The 23,066-nt window shown below is 29.0% G+C and overlaps 1 protein-coding gene across 1 annotated transcript in view; it reads right to left on the bottom strand.

Moving 5' to 3' along the window:
- LOC129958679 (glutamate receptor 1-like) overlaps window positions 1-23,066 on the bottom strand; it is a 120,080-nt gene that overhangs the window by 59,206 nt on the left and 37,808 nt on the right. Inside the window, exons 2-3 of the mRNA XM_056071322.1 lie at window positions 12,041-12,193; window positions 10,777-11,028 (exon numbers count right to left, since the gene is read on the bottom strand). Of these exons, the coding sequence (XP_055927297.1) occupies window positions 10,777-11,028; window positions 12,041-12,193 (405 nt within the window). The remainder of the gene's footprint in view (window positions 1-10,776; window positions 11,029-12,040; window positions 12,194-23,066) is intronic.

The following is a 23,066-nucleotide window of genomic DNA, read 5'->3' as shown; positions in this document are numbered from 1 at the left end:
TTTATTTCCGTATTTGCAAAACATCTTCTATTGTAAAATTATGCCCTTTTGGATTTGACAAAAGCATAGAAATGATCATAAAACTGAATGAAAAAAAAAACTATTAATACCAAAAAAATTTAGAATCGTAAATATCGTCGTAAAAATTAAGTAATAATCCTTTTTAGAATTATGAATTGTCTTATAAAGTCAACTTTTATAAGATTAACAATAAAGATCTGTGAGCTTTTTTAACATTTCTTAAAATTAAAATAAAATATCAGATACCTTTCTGAAAATGCGGATAGTGATGTAGAAGCTCTGCATGACCCCAAATTTTGTATTTGATTTTTAAATAAGCAACAACGATTAAGATCCAACATGGATGGGATGGAAAGAGTAAATTATCTCTGTATTCACACAATCTATTAAGTAATTTTATTTGCAATCTTATAAAGCTAAGAATTAAAGCACTCGGCAAAAGCATTCACCTCTACAGGATGGTTGTAGAGAGCTGCGCATTATCGAATATGATTGCTTAAAACCTATTTTAAAGTTAATATATTGTAAACAGTCGAAATAACCAAGTTAAGTTTAAAGCTTTTTGACTATATTTGGCAAAATAATCGATAGGGTGATAGGACAATAAGATGCTGTATTTTGCGGACAATTTTTGATAGACCGACAAAGAACTGAATGCAATGAATGTCGAAGACGTTTATTTCACATATTTTCAGACATTTGATTCACGTTTCGTTCATCCAGCTTATAATTTGTTCTACTTTTGGAATATAATCGACAAGGTAACGAATGAATATCGGCAAGGTAATAGGCGCATTTTGCTGCCAATTTTTGGTTGGCCGACTATGAATTCAATGCGGTGAGTGTAGAAGACTATATCCACAGTTTTTCAGACATTTAATTCAAATGTCGTTCATCAAGTTTTTAATATGCACTACTTGTGGCAATATAACAGACAAGGCGACATGCGAATAAGACATAAGACATGTCGCATTTTGCCAAAAAAGTTTGAGCGGTCGACAAAGAATTCAATGAGATCGATGTCGACGACGTTAAGTCCAAATTCTCAGTCATCTGATTTAAATGCTATAATGTTCATTCAGCATATAATTTATACTATAAGTAGCAGAATAATCAATAAGTGAATAAGATGTCACATTTTTCCCAACCAAACTTTGTACGTCGTCTAAGAGTTTATCATAGGTTATGGAGAAAAAAATTGTTTGCATCGAGCACTTCGATTACCTGCCAGTGGAATTATTGCAGAAATTGGTACTTTTATATTATTCATGAATAGGACGATAGAGTTGTTTTCTCTAATCATCATTCAAATTCAAGTTCTAAAATGAATCGTCATCTTATTCATTTAATTGTTACTTCCTCGGTAACGAATTGGTAAATTTATTTTACTAAAATGGTTAAATAAAAAAATGGTTAAATAAAAAAAATAATAAAACACACTTTTGTTATTGACACTCTTGTGCACATGCATGCTAAAAAGAGTTACTTTGCTGTAGCCAAATTATGGGAATTCATTCTAAATTACTGGAGTAAGTAAATTATATATTTTAAATTAAGTTTATTTAACAGTAAAATATTTGTTTTCTAGTGTAATCTAGTTTATCATACTACGATTATTACACTAAAGAAATATTACCGACTTCAAGTGACAACAAAAAAATTATGATGTATTCTTAGCTTTTTAGGTACATTAAAAAGTTTTTCCAAGTACACAATAGAGTTGTTAAATAAATTACGACCTAAATTTTTCAAATTCTGCATTCAATATTATGACTATGTAATCGGGGAACGTATAGTTTATATTTTTTTCTTTCATTTATTAGTCGCCGAAAAAACTATAAAATTTTAGATGCTTCTAAATTTTTAAAAGACTTTTAATAAAGATGTCTTGATAAAAGGTTGATTAAAAAAGTTATTAATAGAATATTCATATATACACATTAATCCCTTGACATACAAATTTGCTTAGCTTCCCGATTAGATAGCAGATCTTAGTGGCAATTATTATTATTTTAATTCCTAAGATAATACAAGGGCATTTGAGTTAATGATGCGTTTTCAAGTAATTTTTGGATTTTAAATTACTAAACTGTTTCACTTAATTGCAGAATTAAAAATTTAGTTATTCGATACGCGAATCAGACTCGTCATTGTTTACAAAGAGGTTAAGAAAACCCTCAGTGCAACTGAGGTGATAAAACTCACTTTTGGGGAGAAATATCAGCTTGCAATAACTTCGAGTTAAAAGAGTAATTAACCATACGAACGCATGCCTAAAACTAAAGATAGAGGAATTCATATTCAAGATCTAATTGTTTCTTAATAAAATGGACTGGTTTTTAAAGCCAAATGTATATTGAAAAAAAATGCATGGGGGTCTAATGTTTAATCAGTTCAGATCTTACATAAAATAGTAAATTTGTAGATATATTTACAAAATATTTTCTCCAACCTTATTAAGAAACAACTTCATTGTATCTTTTCCGTATTCTATATTGTTCGCATCCGAATTATAATAAATTTTTGCAGAGCACGCGCCCTTATTCTCCTCGGATTCGTAACACATCTGAATTCCTGCTCGTTGTTGCAATCTTTACTTAACAAATATTTTACATAGGGGACTACGCTGACAAATCTGTTTTTAGCGAAATCATCCAATATTTTTTTATTATTCTGGATTTCTAAAAAAGTTTCTTTTATAAAACTTTTTGTTTCGCCATTTATTTTACCTTCTAATAAAAAATAATAAGAGAATGCATTTTAGCATGACACACCATTCTGGAGCAATCTGTGTTTCTATATGTATACTACAATCTAGAAAGCAAAATAACAATATTTTTTCTAAAATTAGATCTCAGAGAAATTAAATCTCAAGAGTCTTATAAAGAAATAGACTTAAATATTGACAATCTTTTGATGGTCAGTAAAAGAAACTGAAAACATTTTTTTTACAAATACCTTTGTAAAGTTTTAACAATGATAGAAAGGGTCAGCATTTGAATAGAAAAGAAGCTAAGGAATACTTGATTTTCTTTAATTAAATGTAAAATTAATTATTATGAGTTATTTTGAAGCCTAATTAGAGATATTGTGCTTGCCTCCCCCCGTTGGCTTTGTCAAGCACCGCCGTCGGCAAATCTCTGCCGCCGCCTCTGGTTGGGATTCGTTTAAAATTCTATTTGTGAGGTTAAAATTTTCGAATGAAAATGTTTCTGGAAATCGTATTATTAGATTCATAATAATTTTTAATATTATTATTATTATAAAATTCTCTAATTACAGACTTTCGTTTTGAAAGTCTGACAAGTAGCATATCTTCTTCATATTTGAAAAATTAAAATCGTCAATAAAATCATTATAGTCAATCCAAATCTTTTTCTGTTAATGTGTTGACAACTGAAAATTGCTTGAATATTGTCTATCCACATCCATGTGAAACAAGTTAAATGTGACATGTTATATTTAATATTGAATCCATTGTATATGTTACAAAAGAAAAAATAATAAGGCCCCTTGCTGCATTTTGATGCTTGATATAATATCCTGAATATTATTATCCTGCAGCATTTCGTCAATTGAGTCAATGGAATATTTCAAGATCGCATTTCCAGGAGCCAGTTTAGGCATTAACAGTATCATATTTTAAGCCAGATATTTTATTCAAAATGCAGTTACAAGGTTAAAAAATTCATGTTCGCTCATTTAGTCATGAATACATCTTTATTTATTTGAATTTTTGTCTCATCAATATTTCACGCTGGCTTATTGAGATGCGAAAGCAATACCAAACAAATATTTCTGATGCATTTCCATTATTTCAGAAGAATTGTCATAGATTTCGAAATGTTCTCTATCAGAAACAGCTTTTGGAGTTGGAAGGAGAAAGAAGAACCCCATTTTTCTAATATCCATTCCGGAGCTGAGTCACGTGCCTAGTTTGGTGGATCGAGCAGTATGAAGTGGCAAACGGAAATAAATGTTTCAGCAGCGAGATGAAAGGATTGCATCACTTTATGAGTCTAAAGGAGAATAAAAGAGGGACTCCATTCGAAAAACTGTTTACGTGAGCTTTCAAGCTGCAAGAAAGATTTTTTGAAACTCAAATTCACGTTTATACATCGGAAAAATGGCTTTGTTAAAAATGTAGCTAGCGACAGAATTTCAAGTTTTCCTCGCGTCTTTAAAATTATTTTATTCACTTTTTTTACGACTATTGCACTTTAGATCAAAAGGTCACGCAGTTGAGAGAGAAAAACAAGTTTTTAAAATACAGGCAATTTCGAAAGAAAGTCTGCAAAGTAATTTATATCTTACAAAGCCTAACTTTTCCCCAAATAGCTGGCTTTTGATAAAATGACAGCTTTCTTTGTGCTCGGGAATTAAAAAAGCCTCATTTAAAATTGTAAGCGGTTTCTTCTAAAATTAAAGTTGTAGATGTTGGACATATCGCAATGCCTTTATCAATACTTGCTTTAAAACGGTTTTTTTTTTAAAAAAAGGTGTACTTTAAGAAAGTGTCGTGTTTCTATGTTTTGTAAAAACTGGGAAAATGCTCTGAAGAATCTAATTTTTTTAATGTTTTGATAGTTAATTAAACCTGTCATATAATTAAGCGAATTATTAAATTATTTTACTTACTACACTATATCAATTATTTAAATGTGATTTACTTGATGGCAAATAAATAAAATATATATATATAATTATCATAAAGATAAGCAAATATAATTTTTTAAAAAAATGTTCACAGAAAATTTTACATCTTTCATGCAAGCGCTTCGTTATTGTTTTGAATATTTGACATCGTAAAGTATATTAATGTCTTGAATACCCCATAAAAATTTCTGTTACTGATTACGGTAAACAATGAAAGCTATATCTTTTCGAACTTTAACCCTTTGTCCTCGGATGGTGCCTCTGACTCACCATTCAAGATGATGCTTCATTTTGACGTTTTATATATTTATTTTTCAATTTTGATTGTTAAAAATGTCTACAGAATGATTAAAAGATGTAGACTAATTTTTCAAAGAAATTCGACTTAAAACAATTAAGTATACTTATGTTTCAGAGCAATAAACAAATCTTTGCATTAGGTGAATAATTATACATAGAATTATTTTTCCGCGATCATGGGGGGAGATGATATTTTCGAGATTCAGATATTTAGTGAGATTCAAGAGAAATTTGCATTAACCCATTCATTCTCACTTGTCCATTCACGATATTTGTCTTTCTGTTAAGCTACTAACATGGAATACATTTTAATTTCATTACAATTAAAGTTTAAATATTAAATTCAATCCATTACAATTCATTTTAACCACAACATACAATTAACTTTTAAGTATTTTGGCTTTGTAAAGCTGAAAAATAAGAATTCCTGAAAACATATTTAAAAAAAGCTCTTGAATATTTAGTGTAGTGAGGTAAATACTTGCGAATGGCTAAATTTAACACCAATAAAAGAAAATCAAAATATTTGTCATAATTTATAACTGGTTAAGGAATAAAATGATGTTTAAAAAATAGAAAGCAAATGAATTGAATCGGACTTTCAAAAACATTACCAGGAAGAACAAAATGTCAGATTTCCGCAAATATTAAATTTTGCGATGAGTAAAAATTTATTTTTTCTTATACAAAATAAGAAAAAAAACGAACTGGGAAAACCAAATGAAAGAAATCAACAAGAAGCAAATAAATATCCATCATATTATTCAATTTGAATTGACTACAAAAAATAATTTCACTGTGCAATATTTTTCCCCCTTTCAGTAAGCCTGATTTTAAGCATAGATTTTAAAATTGAACAACTGAAGAAACCTACTAAGGAGTAAACTATCAACTCAAATTTAAACAGAAAATGCCATTTAATGAAATCATAAAATTAATTTAAATCTTATGTCACCAATGAAAAGCGCTGTTGCACATCATTAAAAATATTTTAAATATTTGTTTAAATTACGGGGGAAATTATGCAAAAAAAATTGTTTTAACGATATTTTTAAATATTTAGTATAGTTTTGCCAATTATTTTTGTGCAATAATATTTTAAAAAGTTATTGCGGGAAAATATATCTCACTTAATTGTTTATTAATTTAATTTCAAATAAATCGCTCCGATCTGCACATTCCTACTGTCTAAACTGTTATTGTGCCAAATTTGGATTGGCCGAACAGACAGTGAGATACATGCTCATACGCTTTAATTATTAATAATCATGATTCACATCAAAATCTCCAAAGCCAATTTTTAACAAGCGAGTTTGTTTTTATCTCATCTATTACGAATTTGTCAAAACAATAGTGATACTTTCATTTCACTGGTAAATCAACTCAGAATAACAAACAATCGACTTCCGTTCCTGAAACTAAATTATTAGAATGGAAGAAAATCAATTGTCCTTTTAAAAATAAAAATTATACATGTCAATTGATGACTTTTCTCTTCATTGTCTATGATATTAAGATTTTTATTAAATCTTATGTATTCTGTTATTCATGCTAAAACCGCATTGTTTTCATTTTTTTTTTTCATTCATGCCGTGTTATTATCTTTTAGATTTTTAGTAAGCATTTTACTTTTTAAAAGTTTTTTAATGACAAACTAGTCAAATTAATCAAATGCAGGGAAATTGTTTCACGATTTCCTTCAACGCTATTTTGAATTATTAACTACAAATAAGAAAGTCAATAAAATTAATATTAATGAAAAGGTTCCAGTATTCCATATCTTTCAGAAGCAATTCTTTAAACATTATATAAATAAAATATTACTCAAAAACTCTTGAGCATGCGTATTAGAATTCAATTCGAATTTTTCTTTGCCTTAAAAAGAAAGCTCGGAGGAAAAAAATACACTCTACGATATTGCATTGGTTGAAAAAATGCCTCTTTTTCTATCAATGCACGAGTACTTTTTTCCCAAATGTTATCTCATTTGTGAAGTTTTTTTCTTTTTCATTTTTATGTTTCGTTTATATTTTCTTTTCGTCACCTTTAAAAAAAAATAACTTTAAAAAAATAACTAAAACATTAAGTTATTTATACACATATAGTTATTTCCAGCATCAACTAAATGAAATTTTTTCATATAAAAAAAAGAGGAAAGAATCTTGTTTTCCCATCCCTTAATTAGAGCTGCAGATATCTGGTTAGATGATGAAATAAAAAATCGAGGTAGAAAAAAAAATAATAAAAGTACAGGCAATTGAATTGCCCTTTTCTCTATCTAATATCCCCTTGTGTGACAACTTTAATATTTCTCATTTCCGGCGAGTAACAACGTTTCTGTTTTCGGGAAAACGAGATAAAAATAAAATCAAAGCAGAAGGAAAACTGATTGCTGATTCGCCTGCAACGATTATTTCGAAAAACTGAGGTCGACTTTACCCCATTCTATGATCATAGACACGCATTTTTCCGCTGAATAGTGAGTTATTTTCGGCTCAAAGAACTAATAGATTTTGCTCCATTCCATATCCGCTTTTCAAATGGATAATATTTTTTGGTAAAAAATGATTCGTCATTTTACTTTCGCTTCTTCTTTTATTTTATGTTCATTTTTATTCTCGAGTTTTAAAACGAATAAAATTTGGGGTGATTTTTCACGAAAGAAATGGAGGAGGGTTGCTCAGTCACATGAAAAATGCCTACTTTTTCCAACTTTTTGAAAAATACCAACAAAATTATTCATCCCTTAATTAGAGCTCCAGATATCCAGAAGGATGAAATGAAGTATAAAGAAATCGCAACAGAAAAGAAATAAAAACCCTGCAAATTGTTCTTTTCTCTATCTAATATTCCTTTGAGGAATGACTTTTGAATTTTTTTTTTTTTTTTTTTTTTTTTCATTTTCATTTTCCGGCAGTAAAAATGTTTTTTGTTTTCCGAAAAAGAGATAAAAATCGTGTCAAAACAGAAGGGAAACTAAATGCTGATTCGCCTGCGAAGATCAATTCAAAAAGCTTAGGTCGACTTTACCCCATTCTATGATCATGGTCACGCGTTTTTTCACCGAGTATTGAGTTATTTTCGGCTCAAGAAACTAGCATATTTTACTCCATTTCATATCCATTTCTTTTTGATTTTTTTATGCTCCATTTTATTTTTGAGATTTAAAACAAACACAATTTTTGGGGATTTGCCAGAAAGGAAACAGTTTTTAGTACACTTTTGTAAATAGCACCGACTCTATTCAATTCATATTTCCTATATTTCAATTCAATTATTTTCTATATTTTCAGTTCAATTATTTTCTATATTTTCAGTTCATATTCATATTTCCTCTATCCTTATCACTAAAAGTATGCCTATATATTTTCCCCTAAAAATCGTATAGAAGAGAATAAGCAAGCGTAAAGTGAGTTTCAATATTTGTTAATAGAGTTTTCGTATTGGAATAGACTAAGAAGAAACAACTGATGCCCTGATTTAACACACAACACTGGAAACAAGTTAATACGTGAGCTCGCCACATTCAAATATAGAAAATGTGCTTAAATCATTATCTTTAAATGTCTTGGCTAATCTGTATCTTTTAATGAGCTTAAACATATTCTTTATGCCTTTTGCCTTCTATTGCTTTTTAACTGACGTTAAAAAATAAAAATATTGATTGGATAGAAACTCTTGAATCCCTACTTTCCTGTTGTCTAAGCAGAATAGGTAAACAGAACACGGAATGAATCGAATTGGCAGCCTTGATTAATTCGACCTAGTATTACGCTAGAACTTTTATTTTGCAGTAAGTTACTGTATTTTGCTCTATCATTAAAGGAATCTCGATTTGGGGGATTAATAATAAACGGTGCATAAAACTTAATCAAGTAATAAGATTTGATTAAGTTTCAACTATCTAGATGATAGTGTAGACTGCAAAATGGAAAAAAGTTTGTTGATTATCAAAACTAAAGTCCATTTTCATAGCTTTGAGATATCTAATGATTTACGCTATAAATTGAAAAGAAATAATATCAATATCTTCCACCAAATAAGAGATGTTAGAGTATAGAATAGCTTATATGAAACAATGATGACATAAGAGAGGGGCAAACAATTTCATTACTGAAATAATCTAGAATGGAATAAACCACTCACAAAATCTTGCATTCAACCTATTAAATTGGCAAATTTAATTGATGTAGTTATCATTTATGTTTGCTTATGCCGTGAAGAATTCAGCCGATTCGTTATTATTTAGAAGCATTCTGAAAAACCCGCTTCTAGAGAATATACCAACCAATTTTAAAAGCATTTAGAAATGAATGAAGAGTAGAGTTTTTAAGCAGAAGATCTTGTAGAACTATAAGATCAAAAGTTTTTTATAGTCATGGAATATTCAGAACTTAATTCGCCTTCAGTGGTTCCTATAACATAATATTTGTTTCGTTTTTAAGTTTTAATGTTACTTGAACGTAAACAATTCTTTAATTAAAAAAAAATATCATTACCACTCATCCAATACTATGACTAACCATTTAAAGTTAAATTATTCACGGAAAAATTTAAATGGATATAGGGCTAAGAAATATATTTCTATCAAAAAATAAAAATCGAGAGAAAATGTATTTATGATTTATATAAATCTATTTATGCCTATACTGAAAGAAATATACCATATAAATTCTAGCAAAATTGTATGTCTTAAATAAAAATGAAATTTCACCTAATACTAATAATGCTTATTTTTGAGACATGTATTTTAGTTACACATTCGTTGCTCTATAATCTCACACGAAAAGTGCATGAATATTTCTCAAACTATCCGACGAAGCTATCCTAAAGTTGTTAAGTAACGAATGTCACTTGAACACCTACTGTGTTTTATACTGAAAATCACTTAGAATCAAATGAACTGCAGCGGTGTCTTGAACTTTCGGTATAAAAAAAGAAAATTCCCATCATATTTAATTAGAGATAATATATTAAGATGCCTATTGCAAATTTTGAAACTTTAATTTAAAACACTAAATTAAAATTTTAAATTTAAATTTTATTTGCCTAAAAATTTACTTTTAAAAATAATTTTTTAATGTTTGTATCACTTTAAATATTATTCATTTAACTATACTTCAGATTATAAATAATTAAAGGACAACTTTCTATTTAACGTTGAGCTTCAGAAGTTGCCTATCCTCTGATTGTTTTCAGTATAACTAATTTTTTCCCCCACTGTAATGCGATATTTCGGTTTTTAATAACCTCAAAGCTCGATAGTGCAAAATATTTAATATACTGTAGGATGATTCAAGTGCGGTTTTAATAATCGTCTTTTAATGAGCAAAATTTGTATCTCGTCATTTACTTTCTTCGAAAGTCAATATATGGAGTATTTAAACTACCGGAAATTAAATTGAAACGTGTTAAATGATGCTTTTTTTTTGTTTCATCGAACTTTTTATTCCTATATTTGGCCCGCCCAAAATATAACTAAACTGAAATGTGCAAGATTCATTGAAATATGCATTTTAATGTTGTAATTATAAACTTTAAATTAAATTTAAAACTACTAAATTAAAATAACTAAAATCAGCTAAGATCCTTGCGGAATAGACCTCCAATTTTACTCTTCAGTTTGAATTCTTTTTCGTATTTTTTCAAATGAAAATTAATGTTATAACTAAGATATAGTGAAACTCAAAGTAGTTCTCATAAGTAGGAAAATGAAGTCAGTCATGAAATGATTCATAATTCTATTGCTTCTAAATACACTTGATTAATTGAAACTCAAATAAGGCAAAGTGTCCTTACCGTTGTCGGAATCATATAAATATATGATCGTTTTCCAGTTGTAGTAGTTAATGATGTCAACAATGGCACGAAGGTAACGTGGTCTAAGGCTGACTCCCAAATGTGTTGGCCTGTCGGAACTTGTTTGCTGTGGAAAGGCTGGACTGACTAAGGGCATTTGAAACATATTGGAATAAGCAGCAAATGTGTCATATGATGGGTCGCTTGTCGGTGTTATTAAAGCGAAAATGCCTCGTTCCATTTGGGAGCACACTGTAACAAGAATGAAATAAATTCACTATATATTAAAAATAAAACTTTTTTTTATATTTTTTGATGAAATTAATTGTATGAATTTACTTTCTAATGCCACGTGTATCTAGTAGTATTTAGTTACAAAGATATTCTTTTTCTTTATACTAATTGTAGTTTTTATATGCAAAAGATTCTTGGCATAAATTGACGACTGATATTCAAAAATAATAAACATGTGATAAATATCTCATATATTAAATCAATTAATTTTTACAAATAGATGGAATAATCGCAAGGTTTCCGTGATAGAAAAATTCTAAAAATTATTTTATAATAAATGTCAATTATGGCCTGTTTTCGGACCAAATTTGTGTTGAGACTGATTCACGACGTTCGAGTCTTAATGAATAATGAGTAATAAAAGAATATGTTGCAAGTTTTACATTGTAATAATAATAATATTTTCCCATTGTTTCTTTATACATCATCATTTCAAAAATTAAAAAAAAGGTTGCATTCTTTCTGATTCAGATTTTAATGATTCAATTGCATGAAGATTAGCTATTTATATTTAAATTTTAACATGTTAAAAATATCAATAATTTATAATATAAATTTGTATTTCCTTCATACATTTAGCATAGATGATTTTTCTACCTCAAAATGTAATTTCTTAAACACTGTTCAATAACAAAATTAAAACAATTAGGAATATCAATACAAATAAAAATCTGGATAATAAGCTTGCACATGAAATCGCAAGTGAGTATTGCAACAGAAAAAATAGTGAATGTAATTTTATTTCTAAATTAATTCCTTTTTTCACTTAATTACAACATCTTTAAATTTGAATTAATTCAAACATTACATGTAATAAAAGACAAATTTTTTTACAAATACAAATACAAATAATGTTTTTGAAAGCAGGGATAGCAAAGGAAATTGTTTCACTTGCTGTGGAAATGAAATAAAACCCATTTAGAAAGAGAATATTAGCAATGCAATTAGTAATGCAATAATAAAAACTTACGAGTTTGTCCGATTTTGTAGGAATCATCACTATCTAAGACTTCAACAACAGGTTCCACTTTGAATCGAGCCTGTGTGTCGTTATTGTTATGAAACGATATTGCATAATTAAAGGCAGTTTGCATTTCTTCGGAGCCTGGAGTAAATATAGCACCTGGAAAAAGTTATTCACGATTAAAGTTCGCATTACCAAGGATATTATTATATTCTATTTAACGAATAACAGTTTAAGCAATAACAATGTTATGAACCTCACTGAGACAATTACAGTAACAGAAATAGCATTCATCATTTTGACATATCATATTTTTTAAATGATGCTTCATAAAAAAATTTAAAAAGTTTTTAAGTATAAATAGTGTATTTCATATTTATTCAATCGTTCTGAACAGAATCAAAATGATCTTCTATAACGTAGTTTCTCACATTTTCTACAAACTTCAGGCTGCAGTAAATAAAAAAAAAATTGGTTTCCCTTTCAATTTATTATTAATTTACATCTAACATGAATTGCATAGTTTTCCCTTTACTCTTCGCAGGGTATATTTATTTCTAATTCTTTCTATTCTAATAGCACTCTGATCATCACTACGGGTTGTCTCAATTGATAATTTTCATTTTTAATTTTTGTTGTCGAATACTAAGATAACCTTCTAGAAAGGCAAAGTAGAAATGTTCCATTGCATTTTTCCTTCATTTCTTACTCATATCCATCATATTTATCTCAATTTTATGCAATATTTTAAATTACGACTCCATTTCTTTCCTGACTGGTTTCATTTTAAGAAGTTCAGAAACATTTAATTCTATGAGTACTCTTAAATCACTCCAAAAGTCTTTCTTGAAGTCTATAAAAATTGAAAATCTACGTGAACTAAAACTAATTGACATGAAGCATTGATGACAATTGGTTCTGTTGCGATATCTAAACATTCAAGGTTTGACACACCTTGACAACCATTACACAACCATTACAAAAATTGTCTAATGGGTAGTTTTGATAGAATATTTTATAACAGCTGAATACTTACACTTACTTACTTTCTTGTTTTATACTTACAAAGTATTACAAAAGAGATTCACACAAAGAAGAAGTTTGAATCAAATTATCTGAAATCATAGACGCTTCGGTATATAATTCATTTGTTATATTATGATACTTTCGAAAACTTTCTGATTTAAATGCGAAAGATTAGAAGGGCATTTATTGCAATCATTTAAAGAATGTTAAGAGACATTTATGATAATTTAAATTTTTTTTAAAAATGAACTCTTCATATAATTCACGAATATTCCTGCATAAAGTACTATTATATGATACTCTGCCTTATACTTTTATGTATTCTCAAATAGGTACTATCACATTTTAATTTCAACAGACCAAAATCAAATGCTTCAAAAATAATTCTATTAAAAAACTTTGTAGGATACTTTCATTTTTAAATTGCCATGATTTTTAATTTAAAAAATTGTAACATTAGAATTCTATAATTATGTACTTCAACACGGATTTTATGAGTTTCTCTGTATTATCCAAATTCAGAAGAAACATTTTTACAGTAAAATAGGCATATTATAACATAATAATTAATGTAAATTTTTAAATATATATTCATTGTTTTAAATATCTATTTAAAAAGAAACTCAGGTTTTAAATTTTGGTTATCAAGAAAATGAAGAATGAAAAATTTATGATGATCTGACGATCGGCAGATCGTCAGAAAAAATGACGATCTGCCATACGTCACAACACATAACCAAACAGTTTTCGTACCGAGTAAAGAAACAAAAATATTTACGATTTTTCTATCGTGGCAATGAAAGTAATAGGCTGGAAAAAGTGTAAGTTGTGAAGCTTACACTGACAGGGTGCATAGTAAAAAACTGCTGCAAAAATTAAGCATTTTTAAACACCTTAGCCCCAAAAATTAAGCACCTTTGTATAAGTATGCACACATAAACTGCATATTTTCTAAGCGTAGTATTTTTCCTGATTTTATAATAATGCATAATTTTTATTGAAAAAAAAATTCTTAAAAATTAATTTTGAATATTTTGTTTTAATTTTAATATTTATTTCTGTATTTGCACAACATCTACTATTGTAAAATTATGTTTTTTTTTAAATTTGACAAAAGCTTAGAAATGATCATAAAAATAAGAAAAAAAACTATTAATACCGAAAAAATTAAGTCAACTTTTAAAAAATTAACAATAAAGATCTTTTTCAACTTTTCTTAAAATTAAAATAAAATATCAGATAGATACAACATTTCTGAAAATGTTGATAGTGATGTAGGAGCTCAGTATGACTAAATATCTTGTATTTGTTTTCAGCATGACCCAAGAATTTTATATAAGCAACAGCAATTAAGATCCAACATTTCTGGGATGGAAAGAGTAAATTTATCTCCGCACTGACTTATTCTATTAAGTAATTTCAATTGCAATCTTATAAAGCTAAGAACTAAAGCATTCATATGGCTATCATCATACAACTGGCAAGACTTCCATGAAATTGATGATAGAACAAAGTCATGTTCTAAATAAGTTTTTAAATCGTTTTTAATAGAAAATAATAGCAGCGTTTACAAATGATCAGACTAAAAAGAAATTGTCTTATCGCCTCTTATTTTTAAAAGTGTAGTAAAAGTCTTTTTTGAACTTTTAGCATTCCTAAAATTTGATGAAAACCTGCTTTTTAATCTATAAACAAAAATTCTTACTTAAAAAAAAATTGCAGAAGAAACGATATATATCATTTCCGAAAAAATGAAAATGCTTTGACAAGTCCTAGTTTTCATAAATAACGAAAACAAGTTTTAAAAAAATCAGCTCTGTAGTTAGAAATTAAACGAAAATAAATCAGCCAGAGCGTCTCCCCAAAATTTTCTCGCATATTGCAGATAAATGCCTTGTGTGACATTGGCGTACGTTACGGAATATTCACACTAGTCGTGAATGAAATATTTGTACTGTTTCCATCTAGAGTGTGATTGTTGGCAAGTGTTTCGGGAATAATCTATAGTATTAGAAGTATCCGAAAAGCAAATTTGGGTTTTAGACGCATTCTTCCCAATGGATTAAAACAAAAATTTGACGCAAAACTACAATTATTGTCACAAAATGACTCACCAAATTTTCTATATTTTTGAGTTGCCGAGTTTACAGATTTCTGAAAGTACAGGCGGACATGTGGCGAACCCCTTATTGGATTTGGCTCAACATTTGACAGATGTTTATACAATAGATACTAAATCTCTGTACTAAATTTTAAGTATCTAGCTCTCTTCATTTTGTAGTTATCATGCTAACTTATATTGGAACAGTCAGACAGACAAACAGATTTCCTCTCAATAGATGTTGCTGAAAATTTGATCGCAATCTACAAGTTTAGTGTGAAGATCAAACTTCCTCCATCTAATTCAAAGTGTTTCTTTGTCACAGACAGATATTTTCTGAAAATGTGAAGGTATGAAACGTGGAGATACATTAAAATATCGAGTTCGAATTTTTTGACGGCAGTTGCCTTCACTTCGTCGTGTTCCCTGTAATGCTCACTTAAGTAGCCCAAAGATATGGAAGTAATAGGGTGACAACTTCGGAATGACCGACGGGTGTTCCAAAACTTTCCAACGGAATTTTTTTGAAGTCGTCTGGCTTTCACGGGAGACGTGTGGGCGTGCTTTGTTACGGAGAAGGATCACTTGCTGTATGAGGAGACCTGGCCGTTTGCTTTCGATTGCTTTCCGTAGTTTCGTCACAGTACTTCAGTTTTGTGTTCCTTGGGACAGGATCAAGGGTGATCCACGGCAATCGATGAATCAAAACGGTATCGCTGTTCCGATCGGGCCAAATCCAGGTATAGCATGACTTTACTTTAGACTCACAACTTTACTTTCGATGAGTTTCCTCTAATACGAACAGTTCTTACTGTTGAATACCGTATGCAGTGCACACCTCCTACAGCCCTTTATATTCCTGTTCGGTGGCACTGCTATAAATGCAGTCATTCTGACGCAATCGCAAGTATCCACTTTTCATTTGGGCAACCCTCATATCATACTTTTAGGTAGCTTTATTTAAAAAATTTTACTAACAGATATCAAGTATGGTATTTACAGAATTGCTACTTTCAAAAAAGGTATCCTAATTTCACTTTCTAATATCACAAATGGGGATTTCTTTTCTTTCAAAGGTATAACCTTTTATGTCCCTTTTGTCGTTGACTTAGTCATATAATTTTGATGTATTTCATACTATAAGCGACTGAGCAACAGTGGAGGCTCATCAACTTAAAAATGAGCAATAAACAATTATCAAAAATTGACACTTTTTTAATAAAAAGCTACTTTATCTATAAGTAGCCGAATTTCTTTTAACCATTGCATTTGAAGTACATCAAATTACCAGTAAAGGTTATAAAATCCTTATAATAATTTATCAATAGAGAATAATATGAAGGTTGAAAGGATATCACAACCACCCTCCTTTCCACCCCCAGATATCCACCATTTTCCAATTAGTCGATAATGCCTGTCCAAAAATGAATATCAAATAAGATATGCAAAGTGCTATAAATGATATGCCAAGTTCATCATATTCAATGTAATAATTAATGATAATTTATTCCTTCTTGCTAAAATTTTCATCCAAATGCATTTTTAAATCATTACCTATGTACTTTCAGATATATTTCCATCGTGGTAACAAGTAGAGAAGCCGAATCTCATAAGCAGCCAATAAGAGGGTGGGGGGGTGGGGGTACTGAAAGAACGAAGGTAAATCTAGAAAAGAAGACAAATGAGAAGAAAAGAGATCAATTGGCATCGCCCCGAACAGGGTGTGGTCGAACTGCAGCGCCAGTAACTGTAAATTTGAAAGAAGCCTGCTTTACGGTCTTCAGATAAAACACCCAATTGTGAGCTTAGTGACATGAACGACTCACCGAAAAATCCGACGTGCGTTTTTCTTATTTGTCGATTCCTTTTCCGTCTTCTTTTCACATCTTTATCGTGTTTTTTTTTCTTTGTTCATCATCGAAAGATACATTTTAATGTCAAAATGTTAATTGAAGTATTCAAAAGTCTAACGCTATTTTTCATGTTTAACTGAATAAATAATACGACAATTAATTCCTTTAAATATATTTAGAATGCAGATGATAAATTCACCTGCCAATAAATTTTTTTACAATTGATATTCAAATATTCAAAGCTATTCAAAATTAAGTAATGATTTCAAATCACACAATTTCACATGACTCTTATAGAAATGCAGATAGCATGCCAGCCTATAAACCATAATATGTTATAAAGGCACCATGCACTCCCTCAAAAACGTTTAACCAGACATGCTATTCTCTCTTCATGATTCTCTTGCATTTTGCCAAAATATTTTCTTATTAAGCCTTTTCATTCAGAAAAGACAATCCATTATACCATTTGGACATCATTCTTTGACTGTTTGGATCTAAAATTCAACACAGGAAAATAGTGTTGATTTATCAAAACTACTTATCTAATTTCACGCTACTAATGTGTAACGCACAGTGATGAACAGGTTGACAGACACTCGACATTTTGAATTAGCCTACTCAAAATTCGCCGCAGATCTACGAGATGATAAAGTCATATAACAAATTCCATCCATTTTCTATTTTCTATTCAGGATGGTTTAAAACGTGAAAATTCAGTGAAATCTAGCGGACACATAATTTGATGACTACAATTCTTTCTCGCGCATGCTTTGTATCCTTCGTTTACAGAAAGGAAAAAAAAAATATTTCTCCAAATATTGTTTCATCACTATAAATACACTTCTTCTTCAAGCCGCCATCAAATTTTTCAACCAGATAAGATGAATATCCTCCCGATATTTACCTTTATTTCCATAATCCAAAATCTTATTATTATAATTTTTGCTGAAAATTCTTTAAATACATATTCTAGAGATTTACTTTAGTACTGATATAATTAAAATATTTTTCGAATTTTATGCAAAAATCAAATGTTTATTATATTTATAATAACAAAAGTAACTTATTAAGTTTTCTCTCGGATAAACAATCGTTTCCTTTTGAAAATAAAAATCGCCTTATTTAATAAAGCCCTCCCCCCTCCAAAAAAAAATGACATTGCGTTCTTCGTGTCTCAGCTGAATTCTTTTCAAAACGGGTTGAATAATCTATTTGATTCGCAATCAAAATGAGCGACTGCTAATCTTTTCGGGCGGGATCAGTTAGAGAGGTTGGGGTTGAAAAATAATGGAAGTAATCAGTCAATGCAAAAAATAAAATATTTATAATTTGACAAGTTATTCTTATAAAAATAAATCTGAACTGTGTCTAATTATTTTTCCGAAATTTTTGAATAATTCTTTTTGTTATCAACAAGCTGAGATTAGCATACGGTCCCTGATCGGTTGACTACATTTAAACGGAGTTTGGAACAAACAAATTTTATCTCAAACACAATTACGAATTTGAAACAAAATTTGATTCGCATATAGAACCAGCGGGAGTGGTCGAACCGAAATGTTGTAGTATACTCTACTAAACATACTTGCATATTACTAACCTCGGACCATTGATAAACAATAAATTACAAAAAAGTCTTTTACCGTGCTATCTTTGTCGATGAATCGCTGGAATATGGTTATAAGACCACTACTAGAGCGCCAAATGTGCATTGTGGACGCTATTGTCTAACCGATTGAAACTCCAATTGGATATAAAAGTAATAAAGTGCTTGCTATTCCCTGCTTGTCAAAATGCCTGCCAATTGATTCCAAATCTATACTTGAGGTATAAAATCTGCGAGCTAAAATTTATCTATTCAGATCTCTTCATTTTGTAGTTCACTTACATTTAGAGAACCGGACAGACTGACTTTCTAATGAACTTTGTTTAAAATTTTAAAAAATCTACAAATTTGGTATATACAAAATTTCATCTGTCTACCTCCAAACTGCTTTCAGTCATTGTGTCCACAGAGGAAAAGGCATCATTCCGAAAATAGGTTTTTCGGATTTGGAGAGGAAGCTGAAGATTTATCAAATTCTTGCGTTCGAGTTTTTGTAACATTCTCACTATTTTCTCTTGACATACTTTGTACACGAAAAAAGTATGTCAAATTGAATTATTGTAAAATCTCGGTTTCCATAATGGAAATGTTTATGATAGCAGTTCATTCACTTGGTTAATTGGTTTGTCGATCGGAAGAAATCTGTCCCCCGAGGCATTTCCATCGACACCTATTTGGCGAAGATGCGCTTATAAATGCCACAGTTACAGAGATGTCCCATTTCCGAAATAACAGAATGTATATGCACCTTTCATTAATGAATTGAGGAGATGCATTCATTTTTCTTCTACTTAAACGGAAGTTATTTGAAATTTGCTTTCATTTAAATTAACTTCTGTTTAAATGAAATTATTAATCATTCAACAAGTCAAATTAAATTCAAACTTTACGACTTTCATTATTAAAATACTTTTCTCCTTCCTCCTGTTCGGCAAAACCTTTTTCAGGTTTTTAACTGCATAAACAAGTGGAGGATTCTATTTGTATTTGTAGAAAATGGATGGAATAATAGGAGGGAATTAACATATATATTTTCGCAAATAAATTTTCATTTACCTATTTCCAAAAAGCAAACGTAATTTTTATAAAAATAATGAAACGTAAAAAAAAGACAAAAAGGAGCGTCTTTGTGCGTTAATCACAGCTTATTACATTTAACAACCACATTAAGTTTCATAGTTAATACCGTATATTTTTCCGCAAAAAGAAACTAGATTGTTGTGCACAAATTTTAAAATTATAAAATAGATTTTAGATAAAGTGAAAGCCTATTTTAATAAGACTGCTTAGGTTTTGCATTGACAGGAATTCCAAAGAAATATGCAATTTTTGTTCTAAGCAATGCATGGGGAGTAAATCAAATTCCGCAAATAAATTAGAAATTGTTAGTTTTTATTATAAATCTGCTTTGATTTCGAACGAAGTATTTTTAATTTTTTAAATCAGGCTTAATTCATATATATATATATATATATATATATATATATATATATATATATATATATATATATATATATACCGGGTGCGGCATAAATTCGTGCAAACTTCAAAAAATCTTAATAAAAAAAGTAATGCTCGAAAAAAATTCCGTTTGCGGAAATACATTCAGAGAACCTTTGGAATCTGTTATTTCTATTAAAAAAATGTATTTCAAAATGACCGATAGATGGCTCTCACATGTCATGCCGAGACTGTTTATGCAAATCAGTATAGCTATAAAACACAAGGCTGGAAAGGGATCTGTCATTCGACGCCAGTTTGGCGACTGTTCTATAAGAAAGGTGAATCCGCGACTAAAGCATTGCGACAGTTACGGACGGTGAAAGGAATTAAGGCGAAGAAAAATACAATTTCATTGAATGGCTGTTTGGTGCGGTCTTTTTTCAAGAGTGTTGTCCTGTATCCGGCTGGAAAACCCGTTCCGTCACTGCAGAACGCTATCTTAGGCTTTTGCGAGATCACGTTATGCCTGCCGCACCCGGTATATAATCTTGTGAGTTAATGTGTGTGAGTTGAGAACTAATGTATTACTTATCATGAATAATTCAGTAAAACATCCACAAATGTTTTTAATCAAATTTTTATTTGATTTTTTTACTCATATTTAAAAATACTGGCTTTTCTATATTATTATTATTTCCCATTTGAGAAATGACTTTACGATTTTAAAAACGGTTGCTACAATTTTTCTCTCCATGCCTTTTCGATTCCATTTATTACTTATCTTTTTCACATTTGCATATGCTTTATTGAGTAAAACGTTTTTATTTATTCCTAGTCTTTGAGATGGAAGACTGATGTTAAGATCTTCATTTTCATAGTATCTCCAAACTTGAATTCTAAAAAAGAATTTTCTTCTTTTATTTCAGTCATATCTGGAATCTTAAAAAAAAGTATTAAATATCATGTCTTACAGTAACGTGAAAAACATGATATAATTATTTTTAAATACATATTATTGAGACCAATTTCATTGATGTATTAATTATATATTCTAAGAAACTACTTCACATAGCAATATTCAGGTACTATCATTTAGGATCATGTGTAATTAATATAATTATTTTTCTCTTATTACGTAATTGCACTTGAGCGCTTTAATTAAAGACCGTTTAATTTTTATACATTGGGATTTTATCGCACATGGTGGTATGCAGTAATATATTAAATCTTTTACGCAATCAAAGCACATGTTATGACACTTTAAATATCTAACGACAAAAAACTGAAAATTATTGCTTTCCTTAAATATGATGAAATTTTTGAGGAATGTGAGTTATAAAAAAAATCACAAAACGATTTTGGGCAAATTTATTTAGATTAAAAGTTCTCATATATTGAAATGATTTATTAGGTTTCTGAAACATTATGCATTCATAAGAAAAGAAATAGTATTAAAAATCTGGCTAACATTTTAATTAAAAAGACTTTTATATTTGTCGAAAAGACAACAATTATGATCAAAAATTTTGTATTTCATCAATAATTTTTTTCCTCCGAAATATTCGCTTGAGGAAATGTTGAAGGTTTTATTACATTTATTAACTAATTCATATAATTTTGATAATTTTATCAAAATATTAATTATTTTATAAAATATTGAACAATTCATTAAGAATACTAAATATATTCGATATTACTGCAAATATCTATTACCTACAGAAAGTCCATCATTCACAAACTTCGGAATAAATGGAATTGAATGAAAAAGTACTAATGTAGATCAACCGAGTCCTCCATTTTCATTACTTTTCCAAAAAATATTTGAAGAATTCATAAAATATCACCTTTACTCTTTTACAAATTCCTTCAATGTTCATTTTTATTTTTTTGGATTCTTTTGAAAGAAATATCTGATAAATTCTATGACCGAAATAATTTTTCATAATTGAGTTTATTTGAGTATATTTTATATGAACAATACAAATATGATCAGACAATGGATGCATTTTTGAAAAGTACTTATCTGACTTTAGCAATTTTCTTCACAACTTATGAATATATGACGCAGCAGACATTTCTTTTTTTTTATTACTTACTACAGAACAGTTTCTGCATTTTTTCAGACTAATTTTGAAGCCAGCTGTATTAAGATTCAGATTTTAACGAATCATTGAAACCATTCAAAACTTGCTTTTATATCGCTACATTTCTTCTATCTAAAAAGTTATCAAAACAATATCTACTTGTAAAATTCTTTTTAAAAAAAATCATAAACCTTATCCTTATTTTTAAAAAAATTAGAACAAAAATGACTATAATCTTTTCCTTGTGAATTAAAATACGAATACTGAAAACAAGGGTTATCTTACTGCATCATTATAATTGTGACTTTTAACGTTATAAGTGTTTTATGGAAAAAAATAAACAATAATTTGGCAGCGTAAAGTCCGTGCATCATGATATATGTAGTTTAACATCTCATCAAATTTTCTATAATTGTTATGAATCTCAAAAGTTGTGATTAATCTTCCGTTGTTTTAAAGGAATGTGCTGCTTAAATGATTTTCCTTTCAGGATATTTTTATTACTTTCGCAAATTTCAATAGGTTATGACAGCACAGGTTAATAATCTTTATTAGAATATATTAAAAGCATGTTTAAAAACTTACTTATTGCATTAACTTTCTTATAAAAAATTACTTTATATACTTACTCAATACATGTTTGCTCAGTAATTGTCCAAATACATACTATAAAGCCTTTAAATTATTACTGAAATATATAGTTTAGAATTTCCATTTTTGTCAGATCTAATAATTGGAAAATATTTGATAATGTTTTGATTTTTTTTTTTTTTTTGATTTGCACATTAAAAAAGCAAATTTACTTACGATTTGGTGGAAAGACTGCGGAATTATTTGTTTTATTTTCTTAATATACATGTTTTGCATGTATTTTCTGAAGAGCAATATAAAATTAGCAGTAAATAGAGAATTAAAA

The sequence above is a fragment of the Argiope bruennichi genome, chromosome X1, assembly GCF_947563725.1.
Source record: "Argiope bruennichi chromosome X1, qqArgBrue1.1, whole genome shotgun sequence".
NCBI classification, from domain to species: domain Eukaryota; kingdom Metazoa; phylum Arthropoda; class Arachnida; order Araneae; family Araneidae; genus Argiope; species Argiope bruennichi.
This window is presented reverse-complemented; position numbering and strand designations above follow the sequence as displayed.